The following is a 19,667-nucleotide window of genomic DNA, read 5'->3' as shown; positions in this document are numbered from 1 at the left end:
GGGATGAAGGATGCTTATTGGCGTGGTGCTCAGTCCCAAGGGCAGGCCAGGAAGATGGTCAAGAGGTCTCAGCCAGGCCCCTCCCACGCCTCATTCCAAGGCACCTCTCTGAGGACTGGCCACCTCCCTCCCAGCCACCTTCCCCATGGACATTCTCTTCTTCACCACCATCAACTCTCCACCCACCTTCCCCAGAAGCCCCCGTGCCATCCCCGCGTCCTTCCCTCCTCTTCCCTCCCCTCCCCGGGCCCTGCCCTGCCCCACCCCAGCCGGCCTGAGTGAGCAGCACCCTGCACCTTCATTTCTCAGGTCACTGCTTGGCTAATGGGCTATTAATTTGCTCAATCGTCCCCTGTGAGGCAAACTCAATTTCTGCCAGCCAGTCGTCCCTCCCTGTCGACAGCGTGATTGATTGGAGGAACAGCTGTCACGGCCCGGCTGCCTGCTCCCTGCCTCCGTGCCCGTGGGTCCACCGCCCCTCCTCCTCGGGACGCCGCCCTGCACCCGCAGAGGCAGCGCACCCCTGCCACCTGCCCAAGGATCTGTCGCCAGCAATGAAAAATGACAGAAATATTTAAGGACAAATAAGGTTTCCCAACGCAATTGAAAATGATTACAGGCAGCTACAGATGGGGCCAATCTGATGCGCAGCAGCAAATCAAATCGAATTTCCTTATCGGCGTATTATTTTAGGCGTTATCTGGCACGTTGATGCAGTTATCAATTCAATTTCAGCCGCCGGTCCGCTGTTTACTGTCTCGCCTTTGCTGGGAAAAAGGTAAACATGCTCAGCCCAGCAAATTAATTTCTGGCTGAAGCCAGAGGCTGCAAAGGACTGCTCGGCGCGCCCACCCCCGGCCCCCACCCTGGCCCTGGGGTAGGCCCGAGCTGCCCCCAGGAGCACAAGCCCCTCTTGCTGCCTGCCCCAGCCTGGCCCGCCCCCCCCAGCAGGATCCAGGGCTCCTTGGAGGCTGAGGTGACCGCTGTGGGCTCTGCAGTGGCTGCCAGGGAGAGGTGAAGGTCTCCCATTAATTCCCAGCTAAAAATGACAAATTCATCTTGGACGACAATTAAATGAAGTCAGTAATTGATGCTAATTGATCTCCAGATGCGAGGGCTCCCCTCAGCCCGAGCAGCACGTGGCAGTCTTGCTCACGTTCCTCAGCCCTTCTTGGTCCTCCGCCCCTCTCTGTTCCTCTCATGGTCCTGGCTCACCCGGTGGGTGCCCCCCACCCCCGCTCTGGGTCTCTAATCCCAGCAGGTCTGGCCACCTGGGCTGGCTGCAGGCAGTGCCTGAGGCCCAGCCCTGCAGGCACTTGCATTCAGAGCCCCAGTTGCGCCCATCCAGGGAGCCAGCAGGTAACCCTGCCCTCCTCAGCGGCTCTGGATTTATTGCCCACAGCTGCCGAGGCTCCCACTTCATTTTTATAAGCCCGTGGTCAGAGCCAGCAGGCGGGGAAGCGCACTCGGGTTTACTCAGGTCTCAGCAATGCAGGTCTAGCTTTTTGGCTCCATGACTTGGGGCCTGGGGGAGTGGGTCTGGTGACGGTGCAGGGAAGGGGACCCCCGTCTGTGTATGGAGATAGGTGTCAGTGCTCAGGTGTGCTCCTGTAAAGGTGAAGACACCTGTGGGAGCTCGTGCACTCACCTGAGGGTGAGAGCCGCCGTATCCCTGAGCTGGGCCTGTTTCTGCAGTGCTTCAAGTTTGGTCCCAGGCAACTGGGCAGTCCCTTTGCCCCACCTGGAGGGGTTGCAGTTTGAAAGTTATTAACAAACGGAGGAAGGGGATGGAATCGTAGCTCCGGAAGAGGAGGGGGGCAGTCGTGCTTGGGACAAGGTGAGTGGTGGGAAACAGCCAGGACTTTGTGCCCTACCAGCCTCGACGCAGATTGGCTGATGCATTTGGTGGGAGCAAAGGCTCCTGGGCCAAGACTTGGGACCCATGCTAACGGCGCGGAGAGTGTGATTCCACCTTAACCAGAGTATGCCTCCCGCTCAAGCCCAAGGCTGACTCAGGTCCACGGCTGGCCTGCAGATGTTTGCCACCAGCCACCCAGAAGCTTGACCCAGGCCCTCTCTAAACTAGAGACAGTCAACAGCATCCATCGCAATAGGGCCCCGGGCAGGCTCCTGCGTCACAGGATCTGGGACTGGCAGGAGGCCATGGGGAGCAAGCAGTGGTGCCAACCTGAGCTTCTTCCGCCAGTGGAGTGGAGGAAGAAAGGGAGAGAGCAAGGGCACCCTGGCATGAATGTGCCCTTATAACTGGGTGATCTTCCACACGCTAGAAGCCTGATGTGTGTGAGGTCTGTTCATGTGTTTCAAGGCAGCGACACATAGAACAGGTGACAGACAGCATATACATCAGGAGAGATGACTGGCCAGGATCAGGGCACATTCACAGAATCCAAGAAACCCCGCTGCAGTGCCAAGGGATGTGGCTTGGTGGTAGATCATTTGCTTGGTTGTGTGAAGCCCTGGGTTTGGCTCCTGTTACCACCAAAAAGTAAAAAGAAGAAACCGTAGAGTGGTCTCCAGCTAACATCAGCTTTGAAGAAGGACGATGATCATTTACTCACTCATTCAAGGAGTATTTGTTGATATCGATGGTTACTGTACTTTGGTTTCCAACTTCTACTAGATGTTGGGGCTATAGCCATGAACTGGTTAATTCTTGCCTTCAAGAAATGTGCAGGGTCAGAGAGATAGTACAGAGGGTTGGATATTTGCCTTGCATGCAGGCAACCCAGGTTTTAATCCCTGGCATCCCATATGGTCCCCTGAGCACTGCCAGGAGTTATCCCTGAGCATCACCAAGTGTGACCCAAAAAGCCAAAAAAAAAAAATATATATATATATATGGGCGCTGGAATGATAGTACAGTAGGTAAGGAACTTGCCCCAAAACAAACAAAAAACAACTGAAACAATGTGTAGTCTGGGGCTGGAATGATAGTGGGCAAGACACTTACCTTGCACACAGTCTACCTGGGTTCTATGCCTCAAACCCTGTTTGGCCCCTGAGTAGCCCCACCAGGAGTGATCCATGAGCACAGAGCCATGATAAGGAGTCATCCCTTATCACACCGGGTGTGGCCCAAAACAAAACAAATAAATGTAAGCCAGGAGAAGGCGATGGACTGAGACATCCCAGAGACAATCAGACACAGAGACAATCAGCACTGTTTGCACAGGCAGCGCTGAGGCTACAGGACATAGAGCAGGCCCCTAGATAGGACTGGAAGAGTCCGGAAAGGCTTCCTGGAAGAGGCAATTCTGAGTCTTAAAGGTTCAGAGTTAGCCAGCTTGTGAAACTGCTCCTCCCCGTAGTTTTCTGGTGGCTTGGCAAGCCCAAAGCAGTGACAAATAGGCCTATTTGGTTCCAAGTGATTCTGAACTGCTAAAAATGTCACCTCTGCCCTGGAGCACCGGCCACTGCCCGGAGGAGTGAGCAGGAAGGTGCACGGCTGTTGTCAGGGCATCCTGGGACTGGCAGACAAGCACGGGCCCTGGCTAAACACACGTCTCTCCTCTGCCCGCCCCCCCCACCACCACCTCCCCGACCAGGGATGCCTATTAATCCTGACAAATGATGACTTACGAACATGTAATGCAAACTGATTCATCATACATTCAAATCCGCCGCCCCGCCCCAGCGGGAGGCCCCAGCCAGACAAGTGTATTACACGGATAATGTATTTGACGTATTAATAAAACCAGCCGCATTGCTCTGGCGCGGGGACTGGGGAATGCCAATATACGATGACAGATCACATATTGATGAAATCCAGATGTTTGGAATCATAGTCTTGGGGCCTTGTTCATATTGACTGAAGGTAAAAAATGCCGTCTGTCAGCCTGTTAACTCTTGCTGTTCTGCGCCCAGCCAAGCTGCCAATCATGGCTTTCTGGGAGGAAGGGAAGGGAGGAGGGGGTAAGTGAGAGGGAAGGGAGGGGAAGGTGGTTCAGGTGAACAAAGGGGGTGGTGGGTGGTGGGACTCTGGATCACGGCTGGGTGGGACACTTCCGCACCTTATGCTGTTACCTGCTCTGCTACCTGTGTCCCTGGCCCTGGCCCTCCCTGGTTGCCCTTCTTGCCACTGGGTGTTCCTTCTTAGTCTTTGATGCCTTAGTCTTCCTAACCTGTTGGAGTTCCTCGGGGTTTGGGCCCGGCTTCCTCATCCCGTATGCTTCCTCCCTAAGTCCCCTCTTTTGTCTTGTTTGTTCATTCAGTACCTGCATACCATGTCTCACATGCTAGATATTGTTCCCGACGCAAAAGATACAGTGAGCTTCAGCTCTTCCCTACACGCCTGTGTGTGCAGTTCTAGCATCTAGATTTGGATCCCAGAGGCTGCTGTTGCACATTCGCACATGGCTGAGGAACGTCTCAGAGCCAGTGCGTCCGGGACTGATCCCATTCTCTTCCTCACCCAGCCTGCAGCTGCTCCTCTCCAGCCAGTCAGGGAATGGTCTGCCACTTAGCAGCCGCTCCAGACAAAACCCTTGGAGATTCCTGCTTGACTCCCTCCTGCCCTCTAACTCCCACGCCCAACCCATTCCACACCCAGATCCCCCCACGTCATCCTCCTCCTCCATCCCAACTGACACCTTGCTGCCTTTGCCATTCTCCGTTTTATAGTTAGATGGTCTTTTTTCCAAAGCAAGCAGGGACCTGGAGAGAGAGCTCAGTGTGTCGAGTGTATAGAAAGCATGCTTTGCATGCAGGATGCCTGGGCTTATTTCTTAGCACTGCATCATCCCCACAGCACCTCCCCAGCGTACCTCTACGCATAGCCCCCAAATCAGAAACAAATCAATGAATACATGTGTTAAAATATAGGCAGGGCTGAGAGAGAATACAGTGGATAGAGCTCTTGCCTTGGACGTGACCAACCTGGGTGTGATTCGTAGCATCCCATATGGTCCCCGGAGCCCCACCAGGCGTAATTCCTGAGTGCAGAGCCAGGAGCACAGCGGCAGGTGTGGTACCCAGGGCTTACCAAAAAATAAAAGAAAATGCAGATGTCTAGATCACTCCCAATGGTTTCTCACTATGTGTTAAATAGTAGCACTGCTGTCCCGTTGTTCATCGATTTGCTCGAGCAGGCACCAGTAATGTCTTCATTGTGAGACTTGTTACTGTTTTTGGCATATCGAATACGCCACGGGTAGCTTGTCAGGTAAGCAGAAATCATTAACATTGTTAAAAAAAAAAGTTCTCCTGGATCTGGCCTCGGTGTCCCCAGAACTCGGCACTCTGCCCCCTCATACTCTACTGCAGTCACTCTGGACTCTTTTCAGTCGTTCACCGAGACTTTCTCCCCGGTGCCTTCAAACACTCCACGGCCTCTCTGTGACACTGCTCCCTTACCCCCCAACCGCTGCCTTCCTGGTTCCCACTCAGCCTTCAAGTCTGTGCCCATCTCTCACTTCTTCGCATAGCAGCCCAAATGACATAACTCCCATAGTCCCACGTGCCTCCCTGTTCTAAGATCACTCTGGGGACACTGCTTTAATGGCTCTCTGCACAGTTAGGCCCGAAGCTCCCTGAGGGTGGAGAACGCGGCTGTCTTGTTCATTATTGCAGGCCTTCAGGTCTATGCAGCCCCACGTCGGTATCCAATTAAGAGGTGTTGAATATCCCTGAATCATTGCCGAGGTGGTGATGGGTGGGTAGTGGGGTATTGTGCAGTGGTTAAGCACACCAGCGTCTGAGCCAGACAGACCAGGATTTTAAGTCCCTGTTCCAAACCTCCTAGCTCTGAGACTTCAGTGTTCTGCGCCCCACCTTCTCCTCAGGGAGATAGAGATAATCATACCGACATCATAGGACTATTGTAAGGATTAAATGATTAAATGACTTAAATATGTGCAACACTAAACCAAAGCCTAGCATAGAATAGCACTCAATAAATACTAGTATGAGCAGACAAATCATGGACAAATGGATGATTACCTAGATGGACCGAGAGATTGCTGTGCAAACCCATACATAGAATTATGGGTATGGAAAGCTAGGAAGAAGGAGGTCCATGGAGGCCAACACGGCCAGAATCAGGAGACCTACAAGTGGTCCACAATCTGGATCATTCAGAGAGGAAACCAGATACAGAGCAAGGCTAGTCTGCTACGGGGATAGGCAAGAACCAGGCACAAACCACAAACTATGCCCAGGTCCTACCAGAGACACTCCTGGCTCCCCAGCACTGTACACAGCCCTGGTTTAACTGGCTCCTCACAAAAGACCTGGGCATTATTGTCCTTGTTTCATGCAAGAGAAATGCCAAATTCCGGAGAATTCAGAAGCGTTAGTGATGTGCCCAAAGTCCCATGAGGAGCCCCTTCACAGGGTGCTGCTGGAAGGTTCTGTGTCTTGGTCATGAGGAAACAGAGGCCATACTAATGGGGATGTGGGAGGAAGGGACCCACATATATGTGCATACAAGCATGCGTATACTAGTGAAAAATCCCAGCTCCACTGCCATTTTCTTTTTTTCTTTTTTGGGTCACACCCGGCGATGCACAGGGGATACTCCTGGCTCTGCACTCAGGAATTACTCCTGGTGGTGCTCAGGGGACCATATGGGATGCTGGGAATCAAACCCAGGTTGGCCGAGTGCAAGGCAAACGCCCTACCCGCTGTGCTATTGCTCCAGTCCCTGCCATTTTCTTTAGGGTTACCCATACACCTTTTTTGGTTTTGGTTTTGGTGCCACACCCAGGGTACTCACAGCTTATTCTTTTTCTTTCTTTTTTCTTTTTTTTGGGGGGTCACACCCAGCAGTGCACAGGGGTTACTCCTGGCTCTGCACTCAGGAATTACTCCTGGCAGTGCTGGGGGACCATATGGGATGCTGGGAATCGAACCCAGGTCGGCCGCGTGCAAGGCAAACGCCCTACCCACTGTGCTATCGCTCCAGCCCCTCACAGCTTATTCTTAGCTCTGTGCTCAGAGGTCACTCATATCAGGGCTTGGGGATGTGCAGTGCTGGAAATTGAACCCAGGTCAGCGGCATGCAAGGAAAGTGCCTTAACCCCTGTACTATCTCACCAGCCCCTATACCTTCATTTTAACCCTCGCCATTCTTAAGTTAGGCACCAAGCTGTAGAGGAGCCCTGTCTTTGTTTTTGTTGGGAGGGGCTGGGGGGTCCCCACCTGGCCAATCTTAGGGGCTACTCCCAGTTCTGTGCTGGGAGACCATGGCTGGAACGCTAGGGCCTCCTGGATGCAAAGCGTGCACCAGCCTGTTGAACTGTGTCTGGCCCCAGCCCTGCCTTTTATTCTCTACAGCTGGGATTTGCTGCTTGCATACCCGGAAAAGGTTAGACCGAACCCATAGGCAGTAGGACCAGGACAAACCCAAACCAGTGAAACCCAAGACAATCACACCGTGGGGAGTGACAGGCAGAGCAGGCTGGTGGTCTGGGAGGGAAAGGAACACTTTGCCACATTCTCTGGAGTCCATTCTGCACCCAGAAATCAGCAGAGCAGAAGCATCCAAGCGGCCCCTGGAGTTCCTGCTCCCCTGGTCAGAGGCTCCCAACAGAGGGGGGCAGCAGAGGGCTGATCTGGGACCCCAGGCCCCTGAGGCCCAATGCTTGAGGGCTGAATTGGCGGGAGCCAGGCCCGGGCCAGGAAAAGACAACCTGGCTCGACCTCCGCGCCATCTCGGCCACAAGCTGCCCCTTCCTGTGGGTGCCACTCATTTGGGGGAAGGTTGGTCCCCCGGGAGGTCACCAAGTCAGGGAGCCTCCTGGCAGGGCCTGGCCTCGAGGTCACCTCCCGGCTCTGAAGCTCAGGTGCCCCATGCCTGCGTGGAAGGGGGTCTCGGCCCCGGCCCCTCCCTCTCCTGCTCAGGGCATACCTGCAGCAGGCAGGCGCCAGGCAGCAGGGAAGTGGAGGTGGCAGCGCGACGCGGGGGGGCGGAGGGCTGCGGTAATGAATGTGGACGGGAGGCAGAATGAGCGATCCATCTTTGCATGGGCCGGGAGGGGGCTGCGGGCGGCCCCCACACACACTCACACACTCAATCAGGCGCTGTCAGACCTCCGGCCGCCTGGCATTTTGGTGAAGAATCTCTCAGCTAAAAATTGTTGTCAGTCCCATTTCCTCGTTATCAGTGCAAGGGCTGAGGCAGCGCCCCGGGATTAGCAGGAGCGCCGCGCGCCCTGCGCCCGCCGTCCTCCGCCGATAACACCGGGCCTCCCGCCTCACCTCCCCATTCATCATCTTTAGCACTGACAGCCCGTCCCAGTCCCTGTCCCCATCCTCCTGCTTCCCACGTGTCCCCTCTCGGCTGCTCAGCAGGGCTCCTGACCTCTCCCGGGAGCCAGGCCTGGCGAAGCTGGACGCCATTCAGCCGGGGCCTAGACCACCTGTGGCAAAGGATTGGGGTGCAGGGGGGGGCTGGAGGACAGGGGTGAGGGGAGCCCCCAGAGGAGGTGGTTTGGCTATTGATGGGCTGGGTCTGCCTACCTGTGGTGCTGGAGACGAAAGATTTCCTCAGGCCCCCCAGCCCAAGACGAACTCGCCTCCGTTCTTGGGAACTGTGGCCAGGGAGTCTGATGAGGGTTCCTTTCAGGCCAAAGAAGAGCGGGGGGGTGGGGAACACCCCCCCCCCAAAAGACCATGGACCCCTCCTCTCTCTCGGCCATCCCTAGTGGTTTTATGGCCCATTTTACAGCCACTGTAATGGTCCAGGTCAAAAGCTTCAGGGAGCTGTATTCTGGGAATTATGCAAACGAGGAGCAGGCCCAGGGCCAGAGTATGGATTTTATCATTAAACCTGGGCAGGCCATGTCGTTAGTGCAGTAAAACCTGAGTCCTGACCACAGGCCTCAATATAAAATTATAGGGAACACAGCAGGGGTGGGGGGGACAGAACGGGACCATGCTGACACCTGCCACTCTAGCCCCAGAGAAAACGGGGTGCAGGACCCCTCTGCAGACCTCTCAGTTCTGCTCCTGGAGCTGGGAGCCAGGAAGACACCCGATTGTGAGGCCACACTTGGCAAAGTAAAAGGTTGTGACAGCAAAGCAGATGGAGTGAGAAGAGGCTGCTGGGAATGAGGAGGCCTGGGCCCTCAGAGGAAGGACTCGGGAACTCGGGAGCATTGAGGGCCAGACCAGGTGACCCCAACCCCGTCAGACCTCATGCCGCAGATAATAGATAAGGCTACTCAAGCAACCGCCTAGGTCATCACTGGCTTTTGTTTCTCTGAAAGTTGATTTTTGAGCCTCTCTGGGCACCAGTGGAAGGAAGCTGAAGGAAAAGTCCGGGAATTAGCTAAAGAATCCCTGTCTAGGGTCAGGGTTTACACAAACAGGCAGGGATGTCTCTCAATGATTAAGACCTCCCAATCCCACATCTGTAATGAGAGATCGAAAGAGCACTGGGTTGGAAGAGTGACAAGGCCTAAAGGCGGTGGCACTAGGAAACCCACAGTTTCTTTCCTACATGGTACCTTCCAGCTAGCATCAGTAAGAGAAAGGAGACAAAGGCAACAAAGTTCAGGTCCTAACCAGATCACAAGCCCGTTCTGTACCCACACCTCTGCATGTTTCCAGAGTGTGCAAGTTGAAGGGGTTTCAGAGAGAGAACCGAGAATCCATGAAGTCCACAAGAGACCAGTGAGATTATCCAGGGGAGAGGACCCGAGACCCGAGCGGGGAGAACATGGATCCCAGGAGCACTGGAGTAACGGAAGAGACAGGCGTGGTGGCTCACGAATGTGGGAGTATGGGAAGGCTAAGGCGCCCGGTGAGGGCAAGGGGACAGGCCTGGCTGATGGAAGGTGCAGGCACGGTCAGGGCACAAGCACTGCTAAAGGAGGAGCAGGTGGGGAGCGTGGGGACAGGTAGACAGTTGAGTGTAGACGGTTGAGTCTCAGATGCTCACCTGGTGTCCAGGCTGGGACATTGTCAAACCACTTGGCTGTAGGCTTCTGGAGTGGGACCTGGGCGAGACACGAATTCTGGAGTCCACGGGGCTAAAAGGGGTGATAGGGCCATAAGAAGGAAGGGGGTTCAGCAGCAGAACAAGAAGAGCTGTGGGGGCAAGTCAGGAGAAAAGGTGGCCGTGGGAGAGACTGCTGGCCTGTCAGTCACCGGGTCCTTCTCAGTCTTTCTCGCCTAGGAGCTACCAGATCTGAACGTATTCTGAGTTCCCACAGGTCCACGCTAGGCCTGGTTCAAAACTGACTACATTTGTTGCATGACTCCAAGAACTTACTCTTCGTCCCCTTTTCTTCCCTCTCCTGATTTGGAGAGGCAGGGTGGGGAGGGCGTGACCAAGCCAAGGCCTTCACTATCCTGTGGGAAAGGGCAGGATGAGCTTTGATGGCTCTGAGCACTGACGGTGTCCCCAGAGACCGGGGCATCTTCGGCACGGCCACAGGCTCAGAAGCTCCTCAAAGAGCGACGCTCGAGGCTGTGAGGCATCAGGCTCCCCCCTGTACTAGCCCAGAGGCCCCAGGGGCAGCAGCAGGCTGGGGGTGCCGCGTTTCCTCCACAGACGAACCCTGCTGATATGTCTGTCTCTTCTTCCCTCCCCAGGCAAGAAAAAAGCAACTGCCTTGTTTGACAGCCAGGCCCCTATTTGCCCCATCTGCCAGGTCCTGCTCAGGCCCAGCGAGTTGCAAGAGCATATGGAGCAAGAACTGGAACAGCTGGCACAGCTGCCCGCCAGGTAAGCCACCTGCCAGGGAGTCTGCCTGCAGGTCCCAAGAGCCCTGGCCCTGGGGTGGAGACCAGGCTCATGCCATGCTCCCCGACTCTGCCTTCAGTGCTCAGCTCTCCCGCTGAATGGTGTTGCCTTTCGGTTCTTCTTGATCTGTGTTTGGAAATCAAAGGAAAGTAACACTGCGCTGAGCCCGGGCTGGGGCGGGAGAAGGTCTTCCCAGGAACCACTAGGGGTCACTCCTGAGCACCACAGGGTGTGGCCCGAACATCCCCCTCCCTCCATGGATAGTAAGCTTTGCTTCACTATGAATCTTCCAACGGGAAGAGGACTCTCTTTGGTTGTTGTTTTGCTCAGGGCTTACTCCTGACTCAGCTTCAGGGATCGCTCCTAGTAGGGCTTGGGGGATCATTTGTGGTGCTGGTGATCGAACTGGAGTTGGCTGTTTGCAAGATAAGCACCTCACCCCTGTACTCGCTTCTCTCTGGCCCCTGAAAGGTGACAGTCTTGAAAAGGGGCTCAGGCCTGTCCCCCATGGCGATACCCCAGTCCCCTTGTCCCAGCCAGAAGGTCCGGGAAGAACCTCCTCCAGGACCTTATTAATAGAGAGGACAGAGGAGGCATGTGAGATCCGGAATCATTGCGGTTCAAAGCAACCACTGCATTTGCTGGTGAAATCTTGGCATCAGGATGTTACGTTGAGCTCAGAGGGGAGAGTTGTGTGTTTGTTTAGGGGCCTGGGGTCCTGCTGGGAAGACTCTGTGGCTACTAGTGGGGGGTCACCTGGGGCTCCTGATGGTTGGGGTGGGGGATGCAGCTGCCCACTGGAACCCCAGCTGTAGCCCCAGCCCAAGCCCCCTCTCTGTGAGCTGAGCTTCCTCACTGGATAAGCAGCTTTGGGGAGGACAGACGGCTCACACGGCAGCTCAGGGCCCTACTGCGAACATTCCAACCAGCGAGATGGAAGCTGGATCCCTTCTTAGAACCTAATCTCAGCAATCACTTCCTGCCACCACTTCCACTGTCCTCTCCCGACCAGGACAGTGTTAGCGCCTCCAGACTCCAAAGGAGGGGACGTTCACCCCACAGATCATGAGGAGTGACACCCTCCCATTCCAGTCCTGCACCTGGCCTGGGAGCCAGGGTTGTGGCCATCACGGGCAGCAGGGCAACAGCCTGGCCCACTACTCCACCCCACTGTTCATTTCAAGTCATCAAACTGGTCTGATTCTCTTTCCTTCTACCCTCACATCAATACCCCCTGCGAGGCGCAGGGGGATTCAAAGGTGAATCATGCTTCAAAAGTGAAGCGACGGCAAGGCCGTCAGATGCTCAGAGGGGAGGGGTAGGGAGGGAGTGAGATCTGAATTGAATTTTGAAGGAAGGAGTATTAGCTATTGCTGTGATACAAATTGCCTCCCGTCCCCACAATCTAGTAATGTAAAAATAACATCTAAAGGGTCCACGTTCAATGGGCTGGAGCACATTCTTTGTAGGCAGGAATCCCAGGTTCAATCCCAGCACCGCCTGATCCCCCTGGCACTACTGGTGTGTGGCAAATAATAATAATAATAATAATAATAATAATAATAATTTTTATTTAGTTATTTGGCCTTGGGGCCACACCTGGCTGTGAAGAGTGCTTCTTCCTGACAATGTGGTCCCAGGATTTGAACCTGGATCAGCCATGCACTAGGCAAATGCCTTAACCCCTGTACCTTCTTTCTGCAGGACCCCGTATTTTTTGAAATAATCATTATTATCTGTTTCTATGAGCCATCAATCAGGCAGTTTGATTTGATGGGGCTGCTGTGGGCATTTGTGGCTTCTGGCTCAGTCTCTCAGGAGCTTGCAGTCAAGATGTAAGCCAAAGCTGCATTACGCTGAGACCGCAGGACCCATTTCCAAGATGATGCCCTGCTCCCATGGCTGCAGGCCTCAGTTCCTCCTCATATGGGTCTCTCATTGGGCTACTTGAGTTCCCCAGTGACACAACAGCTGACTTTACCTGCTACTGATTTATTTCATCTTCACAGTAACCCGTGGAGGTAGGTAATCACTCTTAATGCCCATTTTGCAGATGAGAAAGTTGAGGTACAGGGAGGCCCCTTGACTTCTGTAAGGTTGCTCAGTCAGGTGTAAAGACTCCACACACCTGTGAGGACGAGGCTGGAATCCACCCCAAACGAGGGCAGAGAGAAACCCCTTCCCGCCCCCTGAGTTCCCTGCCTTCGCCATCGGGAGGGTTTCTGGGTAATTTGCAAAGAGGACAGAGTGGAAGTGGGGGAACCAGCAGGACCCCCCAGGGGTCTGGAGAACTATGTGCCGGCTCCCTCTCTGCCTCCTGGTGGCTGTCACAGCACAGCTGGGCCTGATCCATCCACCCTGCACTGCCCAGGGCACCCACACGCCACAGACCGCCCGTCGCTGGGCCCCTCCCACCCCATCTCTCCGGTGTCCGGTGTCCCCCCTTTCCCCACCCCCGCGGCCCCCTCTTCGGGCCCCTACTTCCGTGCCCCTCACGTCCAGGCCCAGCACCCCTAACCCCTGGCACGCCCCCCGCCCCCCACGCCCCGATGTCTGACAGCCGGACAGCGGGATCTGCACAGCAAGTGAAATTCCCGTCGGATCGATAAAGCCGAAGCGCTGGCGGCGACGGGTCGATGGTTTTATCTGTCTGGGCCCCGGCGCGCCCGGCGCGCTGACAGTCCGCGGCCGGCAAAGGCGTTCAAGGGCAGCCGCGCCCGCCGCCCCGCCCGCCGCGCCCCGCGCCCCGGCCGGCCCCACGGCCCGCCGCCGCCCCCGTGATTTATCAGCATCTTTAATTGGAAAAAATTTGCGAATTAATTGATTTCAGGAACTTGCCAATTAACATTGTAATTGGGTGCGTGATAAATTCCCAGGGAACGTGGCAGCCCCCTCCGGGCGGACGGCGCCCGCTCGCCCGGGTGGCGCACGCTGGTCCAGGGCCCCGCGGGGCGGCCCTGGCCCGCACCTGGCCCTCGCGGAGCGGGGGTGGGGCAAGATGTGACCCTCGGACCCCGCGATCGCCTCTGCTCCGCGCCCACAGCTCCTGCAGCTGAGAAGGGCCTTCCAGTGACCATTCGCGCGGGGTGGGGGGGCGGGGGGGCCGGGAGCCACAAGCCTGGAACTTGGGTATCATCCTACCCCAACCTTCCCGTCCCCTCCTCCTTCCTCACCTCCTCCTCCTCTCCCTCTCCTCTGCTTCTTTCCTTCTTCCCTCTCCCCTCATACCTCTCCTCCCCTCGCCCCTCCCCTCTGCCATCATTCCATCCTCTCCCTCCTCCTCCCTCTCTTTTCCACTCTCCTTCTTTCTCTTCTCTCCTCCTCGCTTTCCTCCTCTCTCTCTCCCTCTCTCTCCCTCCCTCCCTCTCCCTTTCCCACCTCCCCCCTCTCTCCCTTCCTTTTCAGTTCTACCTTTGTGCCCTTTGCTCCTTTCCCTCAGCCAAGCCAACTCTTGAGTCCATGAGTGCCCCTGCCTGAGTATCCCCATCACCTGCCTCTCTCTACAGTGCTCTCCAGGAGCTCCCAAGGGTGGCTCTGGTATGGGCCTTCTTCCTCCCTCTGCCCAACAGGGAGAAGGCTGCCATTTCTTTTTTTCTTTTTTTTTTTCTTTTTTTGGGGGGAGTCACACCCAGCGATTCACAGGGGGGTTACTACACTCAGGAATTACTCCTGGCGGTGCTCGGGGGACCACATGAGATGCTGGGAATTGAACCCATGACAGCTGCGTGCAAGGCAAACGCCCTACCCGCTGTACTATCGCTCCAGCCCAGGGCTGTCATTTCAGACATCCGCCAAGGGCTCATCCAGGAGAGACGGCAACTTCTGGCTCCCAAACTAGGTCTGGCTGGTTTTCAAAGACACAGGACCAAACACACATACAAAGCACACAAGCATACGTGCACACTCACTCCGGCACACCTAGATGGACTCGTGCTCCCCTCCCATATCCACACGCACTCACAGGGAAAGCGCTGATACTTGTCAAAGCGTTTTTCCTCGAGATCCCAGACTGTGGCCTCTCCCCACCATTCCTCCTCCATCATCCTTCTCAGCCTCACTGGTCTAGTCCAACCGTTAGACCCCAGATCTTGGAAAGAAAGGACAGTTCTATGGGTGCTGTGGGGCTGCCCTGGGTGTGCCTGTGCAATGACTGTTGGTGAGATACTTCCTGGGAGAGCTGAGCTGAGCGCCATCGGCTGGAGGCTGAGGACAGAGCCTGAACTGAGGGCAGACGCAGGGAGCCGTGGAGGAGGCTGGGTAGGCTCGGGACAGAGCGTGAGGCTAGCCAAGGACAGCAGTGGCACACAGCAGCAGCTGTGGGCATGCAGAAGAGGGAACAGTGGCAGGCAAGAGGAGGCAGAAGCATACTCTCACAAGGACTTGTGAGAGGGGATTTGCTAGGATACCTTCTGCCCTGGTGACTAGATGGGTGATGGGGGCGGGGCAGCAAGTGTCCGAGTGACGGAGAACAGACAGAGACAGGGCTCTGGACGTGCTGAGTGTAAGCTGTCCCAGGGACGTTGAGGAGTGGAGTCTGGCTGTGAACAGACAGGAACATCGATGCAACGAAGGGTGTTGGGGGCGACCCCCAGACTTCCCTGGGAGCTCTCAGACAGGGGTTTCCATCCCAAGAGGCTGGAGCCAGGGACGTAGAGAGATGGCACAGAGTTGGATGTGGGGTTCTGCCAGAGCTTGGAGACATTTCCTGGGGCCCCTGGCACCCCTCTGAGATCTGGCCTCTAAGCTGGGAGCTGCTCCTGGCCGTTGCTCTGAGAGGAAGACACAAGAGGGAGGCTGGGTGGCTGTGGAGGCGAGCCTGGGTGTGGGGCTGGCAGTGCCCCCACCCCCTCTTAAGCCTTATTTAAGGCCCGCTCCGGTGTTTGGTTGGGTAATGAACTAGATAAACAATTCCCCAAATAGATTAAAACGAAGTGTAACTTATAAAGGCGGCTGGTGATGATGGTTTATTCCCGGGCAGCGCACCATTTCTTTATTTCCAAGGATAATTCAGTGTAAATCACCTTAATTAAAAGTGTCAGCCCAGCCCATGAATATTGTACTTAGGAACGCGTTTCCTGGGTCCCAGTTATAATTTAAAACCCATGGATCAGTAGGCGGTGAGTGACTGAGAAGGGAGGAAATCACTGGGGGGGCGGCTGTGAAAACAGGGAGGGACAGAAGGCAGAGAGGCTGGGCTGGGCTGGGCTAGGCAGGGCAGGAGCTGGGCTGGGCTGGGCAGGAGCTGGGCTGGGCTGGGCAGGGGCTGAGCTGGGCTGGGCTGGGCAGGGGCTGGGCTGAGCAGGGCAGGAGCTGGGCTGGGCTGGGGCTGGGCTGGGGCTGGGCTTAGGCTGGGGCTGGGCTGGGCTGGGCTGGGCTGGGTTTAGGCTGGGCTGAGCTGGGGCTGGGCTGGGCTGGGTTTAGGCTGGGCTGAGCTGGGGCTGGGCTGGGCTGGGCTGGGCTTAGGCTGGGCTGGGCTAGGGCTGGGCTGGGCTGGGCTGGGTTTAGGCTGGGCTGGGCTGGGGCTGGGCTGGGGCTGGGCTGGGCTGGGCTGGGCTTAGGCTGGGCTGGGCTGGGCTAGGCTGGGCTGGGCTGGGGCTGGGCTGGGCTTGGGCTGGACTGGGCTGGGCAGAGCAGGGGCTGGGCTGGGCTGGGGCTGGGGCTGGGCTGGGGCTGGGCTGGGGCTGGGCTGGGCTGGGCTGGGCTTAGGCTGGGGCTGGGCTGGGCTGGGTTTAGGCTGGGCTGGGCTGGGGCTGGGCTGGGGCTGGGCTGGGCTGGGCTGGGCTGGGTTTAGGCTGGGCTGGGCTGGGCTGGGTTTAGGCTGGGCTGGGCTGGGCAGGGCAGGGCAGGGGCTGGGCTGGGCTGGGGCTGGGGCTGGGCTGGGGCTGGGCTGGGCTGGGCTTAGGCTGGGGCTGGGCTGGGCTGGGTTTAGGCTGGGCTGGGCTGGGGCTGGGCTGGGCTGGGCTGGGCTGGGTTTAGGCTGGGCTGGGCTGGGCTGGGCTGGGTTTAGGCTGGGCTGGGCTGGGCTGGGCTGGGTTTAGGCTGGGCTGGGCTGGGCTGGGCTGGGCTGGGTTTAGGCTGGGCTGGGCTGGGGCTGGGCTGGGCTGGGCTGGGCTGGGTTTAGGCTGGGCTGGGCTGGGTTTAGGCTGGGCTGGGCTGGGGCTGGGGCTGGGCTGGGGCTGGGCTGGGGCTGGGCTGGGGCTGGGCTGGGCTGGGCTGGGCTGGGTTTAGGCTGGGCTGGGCTGGGTTTAGGCTGGGCTGGGCTGGGCTGGGCTGGGGCTGGGCTGGGCTGGGCAGGGCAGGGGCTGGGCTGGGCTTAGGCTGGACAGGGCTGGACTGGGCAGGAGCTGGGCTGGGCTGGGCTGGACTGGGCTGGGCTTAGGCTGGGCTGGGCAGGGCAGGGGCTGGGCTGGGCTTAGGCTGGGCTGGGCTAGGCTGGGCTGGGCTGGACTGGGCAGGAGCTGGGCTGGGCTGGGCTGGGCTGGACTTAGGCTGGTTGGGCTGGGGTCAGACCTCCTCTCTCCAAGGCACCTTTCCCCAGATTCATCCGTCTCCAGAGGTTCCAGGGCACTTGGAAATGATCAGATTGCTTGAGGGAAGGGAAGGCAGGGGCCCCACTTAGAGAGGGAAGGAGTCTGGGCCACACCTGACCGGCTCTAAAGAAAGGGAAGAAGACCAGTGGGAAAAGGAGTGGCAAATGGGAAAGCTGCCCACCCAGAGCCCCAGAGTCCCCACAGCTTGGGGCAGGCAGGGAGCTTGCCTTGTATGCAGCCAATCCAGGTTCGATCCCTGGTACCATATATGGTCTCTGAGCACAGAGCCAGGAGTGAGTCCTGAGCACCGCCGGGTGTGGCCCAAGATACATAAATGATTAATGTCCCCATAGCTGTCCAGCAGCAACCGACAGTCAACAGGAGCCTTCCCGAAGTGGAGAGAGGAAGTGAACTCGGAACTCTGCCCTGCGTCCTAACCCCTGAGGACCCTTGGGGAGTCAGCGCCACTGGCATGGCACTGCATGAACACAATTCCCATTCTCTCTGCCCATCAGCTCCATGAAGATTAAAGGAGGTCACATAGAGAAAGTGCTTAGCCCATGCCTGTTGCATTCACTGTTCATTCTTTCCCTTTCTTCTGTTCCAACCTCATCTGTTCAGATACTGTGCAGACCTCAATGGTCTTGTCTTGCTGCCTCATTTCTGTACCTGCAGAGCCTTGCACAGGGGCCATGCCAGTACCTGTTGACTGAGTGGCAGAGTGAAGGGGTGATATATTCGGGAACTCGCCAATGAGAGCCGCTAACTGGGTTCCCCCATCTCACCAGTGCTGCACCAGGGCCCAGCACAGAGCAGGAACAAAAGGACCATTTGTGAATAAAATGGCCAAGACCAAAACAAAACAAAACCGGGGTGGGGGTGGGGGTGGGGGGACGGCTACAGTATAGCAAGTAAGGTTCTTGCCTTGCTTGTGGCCAACCCCGGTTCAGTCCCTGGCATCCCATCTGGTCCCCTGAGCCCCGCCAGGAGTGATCCCTGAGCCCAAAGCCCTGAGTAAGCCCTGAGCACTGCTGGGTGTGGCCCCAAACAAACAAACAAACAAACAAAACAAAACAAAAAAAAACCTTGAATAAAATGGAACCCAGAGGGGCCAAAGAGATAGTACTGCACGCGACTAAGCCAGGTTCAATCCCCAGCATCCCATAAGGTCCCCAGAGCCCTGCCAGGAGTGATCCCTAACAGAGAGCCAGGAGTAACCCCTGAGTATCACTGGGCGTGGTCCAAAAACAAACAAAAAACAACAACAAAAAAAACCCCAAACAAAATAGAAGGCAGGTGGGGCCGGAGCGATAGCATAGCGGGTAGGGCGTTTGCCTTGCACGTGGCCGACCCGGGTTTGATCCCCGGCATCCCATATGGTCCCCCAAGCACCGCCAGGAGTAATCCCTGAGTGCAAAGCCAGGAGTAACCCCTGAGCATCGCTGGATGTGACCCAAAAAGCAAAAAAAAAAAAAAAGAAGGCAATCTGCCTGTCCTTGGTCCCTGGACAGGCAGATTGCTCAGCTTCCCAAACCCCACGGAGGCAGGGTTGTGTGGGTGCAGAGAGGCCTGTGTGTGAGAGTGTGTGGGTGCAGGTGCTCCCTACCCAGGGCTGCATGAGAGCCATGTCTCTGCTGTCTTGTCTCTGGGGGTCTGTGCACATCCCTGAGCCGCCATCCAAGGGATTATGGCACTAGTAGAGAGGGACCTGACATGTGTGCCCCAGACTTTCTGTCAGCTTTCTCCACCTGGACAGTACTGACCTTTAGGGCTGGATAATTCTTGGTGATGAGACGCTGCCCAGTACCCTGCAGAGTAGGTAAGTCCTCTTTGCTCTCACGTGAGCGTTTTTGTCTGGGGGGCCTCACCCGGAAGTTCTCAGAGTATATTCCTGGCTCTGTACTCAGGGAGGGCTCAGAAGATCATACGAGGTGCCAGGGATCAAACTTGGGTTGGCTGGTTGCAAGGCAAGAGCCCTACCCGGTGTCCTATAGCTCCGGGTTCTGGTGGGGCCCTTTTGGCCTTCAAGGCACTAGTGGCTGTTTTTTATTATTCTGACCGGAGTAGGCAGCCTGCAACAGAATCTGCTGCTAAGAGGACATTCACTGCTCTGCCTGCTAAGCAGAGTGGTAGAATGATACAACCAGGAACTCACCAATGAGAGCAGCTAGCTGGGTTCCTCATCTCACCAGCACTGCATCATTGGGGCCCAGCACAGAGCAGGAACACAAGGACCATTTATGAACAAAATGGGAAAAAAAAAAGGAACAAAAACAAAACCCCAGGGGGCTGGGGGGGTAGAGTATAGTGAGTAAGGCACTTGCTTTGCATGTGGCCAACCCAGCTTCCACCCCCAGCCCTCCACCGGGTCCACTGAAGCCCGCCAGGAGGGATCCCTGAGCCCAGAGTCAGGAGTAAGCCCCGAGCAC

General features: G+C 56.7%; 1 protein-coding gene across 2 annotated transcripts in view; it reads left to right on the top strand.

The window, feature by feature from the left end:
* The window catches only part of RNF220 (ring finger protein 220), a 233,026-nt gene that overhangs the window by 187,119 nt on the left and 26,240 nt on the right, over positions 1-19,667 (top strand). For both annotated transcript variants that reach the window (XM_004621576.2, XM_004621575.2), the window contains exon 3: positions 10,558-10,690. In XM_004621576.2, the coding sequence (XP_004621633.2) occupies positions 10,558-10,690 (133 nt within the window). The remainder of the gene's footprint in view (positions 1-10,557; positions 10,691-19,667) is intronic.

This window comes from Sorex araneus, chromosome 5 (genome assembly GCF_027595985.1).
Source record: "Sorex araneus isolate mSorAra2 chromosome 5, mSorAra2.pri, whole genome shotgun sequence".
Lineage (NCBI taxonomy): Eukaryota > Metazoa > Chordata > Mammalia > Eulipotyphla > Soricidae > Sorex > Sorex araneus.
This window is presented reverse-complemented; position numbering and strand designations above follow the sequence as displayed.